This window comes from Austrofundulus limnaeus, unplaced genomic scaffold, assembly GCF_001266775.1.
Source record: "Austrofundulus limnaeus strain Quisiro unplaced genomic scaffold, Austrofundulus_limnaeus-1.0 Scaffold378, whole genome shotgun sequence".
NCBI classification, from domain to species: Eukaryota; Metazoa; Chordata; class Actinopteri; order Cyprinodontiformes; family Rivulidae; genus Austrofundulus; species Austrofundulus limnaeus.
In genome coordinates, this window is record NW_013952780.1 from 90,423 (window position 1) to 97,794 (window position 7,372).

The 7,372-nt window shown below is 39.5% G+C and overlaps 1 protein-coding gene across 1 annotated transcript in view; it reads right to left on the minus strand.

The window, feature by feature from the left end:
• Positions 1–4,365, minus strand: part of hsd17b7 (hydroxysteroid (17-beta) dehydrogenase 7) — a 12,644-nt gene extending 8,279 nt beyond the window's left edge. The window contains exons 1-2 of the mRNA XM_014023585.1: positions 4,231–4,365; positions 1,784–1,987 (exon numbers count right to left, since the gene is read on the minus strand). Of these exons, the coding sequence (XP_013879039.1) occupies positions 1,784–1,987; positions 4,231–4,265 (239 nt within the window). The 5' untranslated portion in view covers positions 4,266–4,365. The remainder of the gene's footprint in view (positions 1–1,783; positions 1,988–4,230) is intronic.
• Between the last annotated feature and the right edge of the window lie 3,007 nt (positions 4,366–7,372).

Below are 7,372 nucleotides of genomic sequence, written 5' to 3' on the forward strand. Positions count from 1 at the left end.
GAATCTGACGTGACATGTTCGTATGAACCCTTCGTACGAACAAAAGTAAGAGAAATTTAGGAAAAGAATATGAACATGTTCTTGCATGAGGCCCATTGTGCCTAATGTGATGAAGGACTGTGTCTGCAGCTTCATAGGAACTGCTTCTGGCAGTATCACAAACACAGAGATTGGGGGGGAAGGAGAGAAAACGCCATGTATATGGTTTTCATTTTTGGACTGTTTTTTCATTTATTTACAAAAAAAATCAAAAGGTTTCTCTGCATGTAGTTTATATACTGTCTAAATTTCATATATTTGATGTCAAATCATTTCATTAGGTACATTTGTTGTGATTTTTTTCCCTTAGTAAACCTAAAAAAACTAATTTCGTTTTTGGTTTTTATTCATTTAAAACTGATAATACACTATTTTAATATGCAATAAATTTTAAATAACTGCCAGATAATGAACATTTTAGTTGTTATCGAAAAAGGTGAAAAATTATTTACTCGCAGTTTAATTATTGTCCTTTTTTACAGGTAAAATAAGCCAAAAATAACAGGCGGAAAATTTGAGCCTTTTTGACCCTTAGGTGGTCATGTATCAATTGTTCCAAATTTTACATGCAGGTTGATGAAACTGACACAAGTTATTTTTACGTCACCATTCTTTGACACAGAGTTATTTTATATTATGAAGAAAGCTGCATGATGTCATGTCAGTTTATGAGTGGACCTGTCATCAAAACAGAAAAAAGTCAAACACCAAAATTCACTGCTTGTTGTTTATCATAATTACACCTGTTCATTGGGTAAAGTTCTTAATGTTTTTAGGTTGAAACATGCAGTTGTGTGTCAGCATTGTTTGGCACAATATGTTGTGTTATAAATAAAATTAAATGAATAATAAACAAAATTAATGTCAAAAACCTCCTCTTAGCTTATTTGGGATAAATTATCACATTAATTTAATTATCTGAGCCATAAGTGAGTTTAAAAACAGGACGATGTAACTAGTTTAATGAAAAATTTGTCTCAAGTTGTCTCTAACTAAGTCTTTATTTGTGTAAGTAAAAGTATCTTTAACAGCCTGTTAAAAGACATTAGAAATCAGGMAATGGCCTCTATTCAAAAATTTCTGGGGGAGGACCCCCAGACCCCCCCTCCAGTGTGTCCTTTACACATTACAAGTTTTCTGATGCTCCTGTTAGAGAGGATAAACACACCTGTGTGTCTCTGTATGAAACTATGGCTGATTGTCAAACTATTCTTGTGAGTTTAAAGGGATGTACACTACATGGTTTAATGAAGGTGAACATAATCTCAGTTTATATGGTTTGAGTATTATTGCATCACAAAAGAAACATTTGGTGTTCAGTTTATGATGTGTGCAGACAGTTAAACTGAGCACACGTCATGTACCAGATGTTTTTCTAAAGTTCAAGATTAAATGTTTTTAAATAAAAATTTGCTATAGTGTCATGGATCACAACATTAGTACACAAACCAGATGTTGCATAATGTTTTAGATATTTGAACACAGGTAGGTCAAATGCATCAATTCAGCTGGTGAATGAAAGAACCACTCGTCAATATAATCTGATCTGATTGTAGATTAAAACCGTAGTTATGCTTTTTGGTTTAAAAGAATATCCCCTTTTTTTCTTTTTGTGCTTATGCAGTTCGTGCACTGGCATGGATAGAGGCCCACTGACATCAAGAGTGTACAGGGACCGGAAATTGGTGCCCCACGATCACAGGTACTTTAAAGAGGAAAGTCCAAACTATCCAAGGGTTCCCACCTGGTCTTGATCTCCTGGGCAGCACGGAGCACGGACTGCACCGAGCCCACGTCCAGGTGCAACAAGTCCACAGAGGAGCTGCTGTGAGAGGTCAGCAGGGCGGCCCGGGCGGCCTCGGCCCGCTGCATGTTCCTGCAGGCCAGACACAGCCGAAGCTGGGTGTCCTCGGTGAGGAGCCTCTCACACAGAGCCAGGCCGATACCGCTGCAGACAGACAACAGGAAACACAGTTACAACCATACGCATCCAACTCTGACAGGAAACATTACAGTCTGATTACTGCAGGACAAATTAAAACATAAAAAAACATTCTTGTTTTTTGTAGTGAATCAGGAAATTCAGCTAAATGCCACAATTAATTTTGACAATTTTTTAAATCAATTTTGCCCAACTCTAGTTGTTTTGTGTGTGCAGTCATGGGCTGATATGTGCAGCTTTTCTCAAACACGTCAAAGACTATTAAGAATAAAAGAAAAAACACYGATAAGAAGTTTCTCCATTGTTATGGATTAATTATGTATATCTGTTCTACCTTGARACTGTCCYGTAATCATATCTTATTATAACCAGTTTCGGCTGTTTTAGTCTATCAGCCCAGACTTCAAGACTCCAGCAATGCATGACCTCTTTTATTTTGATAAGGTGTTTCCGGGCTGACAGCCCTGTCATTGGTTAGATGGTTCACAGTTGGTGAACTGTGATTGGTTGTAAGCATGTCACAGGATGTTATATTATCGGCTGCACTGCGCTGATGAGCCAGCCACAACTTGACAGACTTCTCTGATTGACTTCTGCTCTGTTGTTGCTCAAATTAAATCATTTGTCGAATTAAATGACTTTCTGTGCATTTATTTCAACGTGTTTCTGCGTTCTTGGTAAATCGTGCCACCACATCCATCATTTTATTTAATTTTTTTTCTTTGAAGCAAAATGAGAAACTGAGTGTTTATTCAAATTTTTATTATTTCATTTCCCTTCTGGGTTAATAAAGTGTGTTTCAATTTAAAAAAACAAAATACATATTTTTCAACATCAGTTGGTTTTCAGCTCAAAGGGTTTTTCTGCCATCTTTTGTCTGGATAACATCTAACATATAATTACTGCTCCACTTCCTGGTTCATCCCGAAGCCTCAGAGAGGAGCAGGAGGATTTACGGCCAGGTCTACGTGGAGGTCTTGATGCTGACTAGGGCTGCAACGATTAATCGACGACTAATCGATTATTAAAATAATCGATGACTAATTTAATAATCAATTAATCATTTTCTTTTATTTTTTTTAGTTCTTTACTTTGTTTTTCTCTCCAAACTGCTTTGACACCTTCCACTGCCACATCTGCCTTTCTGTCCTTGACACACATGCACAGTAGTGGTAACTGGGGTAGGCCGTGGACGTCACAAGACATTATACAGACAGGCTCTGGTATCATGGCTACCTGACAACGGAGCTCAAAGTGTGGGATCATTTTAAGAAAATAAAAGAGAAACCTGTGTAATATCTGCAGAGCAGAACTTACCTTCCACAGCAATTATTTTTAGTTAGCATATAGCTAAAATCTAACCATGGTTATATAATAGCAGCTGCATTCTGGCACGATAAGCTGTATGTTTTATATTCAATTAACGTATGATCTGATTAGTTGACTAATTGAAAAATAATTGGTGATTAATCGATTATAAAAAGAATTGTTTGTGGCAGCCCTAATGCTGACCAGAGGTCAGTGACCCCTGTGGGTCCACTGCTTGTTCTTCAGCTAAATGAACGGTGCAGTTTGAGGGTAATCCTGCTTGTTTGACAAGCTTGCTTGTTTCTTCATGGTGGGCAGAGTTAGTCGATAACAGAAGCTGGTATGGATCTCCCTGAAACATCTGGATCAAGGTTTTTGTTTCTTTGGTGTTTTTTTGTTTTAAGACTGGCCCCAGCTGTGTTTATATGAACTATACTCAAACCCTCACAGCTCAGTGAGTAAATGCTGTTATTTATAATGTCATTAATTTCTCATTATACGGTTATTTCAGCAAAAATCATATGAAACTCCTGAGGGAAGCACTCCAGTCCAGACTCCACAGAAAGTGCTACAGCTAGCTGCTGCTGCTTCGTGCCCTCTAACATAACCTGAGAAATTGACAACAAAGATCTGTGTCATCGCTTTTGTATTAACTACTATAAAATTATTGTGTGCTATGGGATGTCATTTTAAAAATTCATTTCAGATTAATTTATCTTTACTGGTTTAAATTATTGCTGTGAAGCACTTTGCAGTTCTAGTTGTTTATAGAGTTATATGAATGAAACATAAAGTCTAGTTACTTAAAATAAAGTCACTTGCAGCTTTCCCCCAATTGTATACACTTTCAACTATTTGTTTACATTTTTTAACTTCCGGCTTTTCTCCTCGGTTGAAATCTGAAAAATAGTTTCTGTAAAAAACGCTTTTTATAAACTCACCTGTTCGCTCCAGTTACTATGATCACTTTCTCCATGTCTGAGACGAGTTGTACAAACAGGAATAAACTCCGAGCGGTTCTGTTTCTGACCAGAGCAGCCTTCAGTCCTGTCTGTCTGTCATGACCGGCCACAGGACCGGTGGCGTCGTCACGTGGTGTGACTGGGCGTCAACAAGAAATCAGCCAATCAGCTTTCGCAGGGGCGTGGAAGTTTGTAGCTCACGGGCGGAGATGTGGTGTGATTGGATATCAGCAGCCAGTCAGCCAATCAGGTTCCGCTAAGGCCAGGCAGCCCACAAGATTCAGATAAGTAGATAAGCAGAGGCGGAGTCTCCGGCGTCGTCACACGGCGGCCATCTTGGTACAGCTAGCGACGCGAGCTTTAGCTGTACCAAGATGGCCGCCGTGTGGAAACTATTGAGTGATTTACACAAACAAATATAGGCTTTACTCGCTGAAATCTTGATGGATTTACAAACAGTTTGGTTTGTCACAAAGGTTATTAACATGACTATGATTTGGGCTACTTAGACATGTTGAGAATGCAGTTTTTATTTAAAAAACGATTAATTGTGTTGCATATAGTTCACAGCTAGTTGTTATCAAGGCTGGTCAATATTTTAAACTCTTAACAAGCTAAGGTTTCCTGAGACCACTAATGATTTAACGACAAAGTAATATTTTTGTTTAAATGACACATTTAATCATGATTGTATTTATAGCAGGCTAATTGTAAAAGCCTGTGATTAAGACCTAGCTAGTAATTCAAAGTTTACCAGCAATTTTAAATGACCAGGAGCTCTTTGTTTTTAACTTAACCAAAGCTGCACCTGGTTCACAAGCAGGGTGGTTTATTAAAAACTAATTACTGCTTTGTGTTTACAGAAGTAACCTCCACAACATGCCTGACGTCTGTGCAGCCTACAGATGTTCTAACAGCTGTAGCACCAAAACAAGAACCTGTTGATCACCTTTCACCTGTAAGCTCTGTGACAATATTATTACTAGTTATACTGTGGATCTGTGCACAATACAGGTTATGCTAATGAAGAACAGTGGGACTATGTGAGATATGGACCCAAGGCTTTTTGAATATCATCCTATAATTTGTCATTCAGTCTTTCTTTTAAACACCATTTTTATAGATCATAGATGACATAAATATATTCAAATGTCACACTTTAGTAGTTATTTCTGCAAGTTTAGAATTAATGTTTTGTTGATCACAGCACATTTAGACAGTTTTTTTTCACTCATGTTTATTTTAGCTGGTAGAAACAAGAAGCAGAACCACATTGAAGACGACCTGCAGATGAACCTCGGTCTGATGCTGTGTAGATTGATTCATGTTCACAACTGATAAGTGAATATTGAATTGTTAACTATTTAATTTCCACATTACTATTGTTTGTATATTTTGCCAAAGCAGCATGGAGCCACTGGAGAGAGGTGAAAGCAGTCCACTGACCACCCATACCCACTGCCTGCTGTCTCAAGGCTTTACGCACTAAACTGAAGCAGCCTGAGAGAGGAAACTGCAGATGGAGAAGTCTAATGCCTTGGCAAGAGAAAGGAGGGCCAAGAAAAACTATAATATATGTAGTTAAGAGGACTAGACTCAAGAAAATATTTGATATACTCGTATTTTTCGGACTATAGCCGCCACTTTTTTCCTGAACTTTGAACCATGCGGTTTATAGTCCGGTGCGGCTTATACGTGGATTTTTTTCCTTCAGCCACCAGGGGGCTCTAAAGGGCTCGAAACACGGGCAGCGACAAACTACAGCGATTAACGGCTGTCATCGCAGCCAGGGTGAAACCCGACACACGGGACGCGATAGCGATCGCAGCGTTGCGAATCGCGCTCTCAGGTCGCTTGTCTTCACTAAAATTTGATTGGTTCTTGACTCTGAAGGCGGGTGTGCATTACGGACGTGTAAACTAAACAAATCTTGCGATGCTAATGATATTGAAAAACAAACACACTTCAAGATACAGTTTTATGAGGAAAAACTTACCATAAACTTCACCCTGGTGCCAATAAATTCCCACAAAGCTTTTTAGTAATCACTTGGTGAAAGTGTTAGCTAACAGCAGTGTGTAGCATACTCTCCTCTCATTGGTCAGTCAATGAAACCCTTGCTGATTGGTTGTACGCTAAGCGACAGTGACAAAAGTTGAACATTTTTCAACTTTCATATGTCGCGTTGCAAGCTCGCGTGTGCACGTCTACGTGTACGAGCGTGAAATTTCACATGCACTATTTACGCCGGTCGCTTAGCTGGAGGAGGGCAAGCGATTGTCGCCTCACCGCACAGGCTCCATAGGAAATGAATGGAGAGCGAGCGACATCGCCTCCCGTGTGTCGAGCCTTTATGCTGCATTTGCTTCAACCACTCGCTTCAAAAAAAGACGAAAAAAAAGAAAAAAGCGATCTTCCAGAGCCGACTGTTGTACCAGGAAGCAGCGATTTAAAGATAGTCAATGGCCAAAAACTCGTAAAAGGGGATAAAACAGACATTTTTCATGGAGGAATCTGACTGATAAAAACTTTGGAGCTTAATCCAGGACCAGTTTGTGGATAAACGTTGAGTGAAGAGCCACGGACTTTCTTTTCCCTCATTGCACTCCCCGGGGAAGGAATCCCATGCAGTGACGTATGCTGGAGCGGGAGGGCTTTCCCAGCAGCTGACTGACGGGGATAAATCATTCACAAAAACTGGCTGAATGTGAAGAGCGACATTTCCTGATGTCTGCCAGTGGATCCTAACAGCGTGGAGCAGAGTGAATGAGTCCACCWTCACCAATGGGTTCTGAAAGGCTGGACTGCTACGTGAAGCAGGCACCACAGCTTCAGAGCCAGCCCGGGAGGACAGCGACACAGAAACTGAACAGGTACCACTGTGTGACGCAGCTTGTTTAACTCAGACAATGAAGAGGACAGACGGTTTCAGTGCACCAGAGGAAGATGAATGAGACGTTTTGTTGGACCAGAAACGGTTAAAGAAAACTACCAAAATAAGGTCAGTTAAATGAACCGTATTCCTCCGAACTTTACCGGTAATTTCCAAAGGTTTGCTTTTTATGTTTTAATTCCAGACCTCTCGCCTTTTTTTCCCCAAGAGTTATTATTATTATTATTA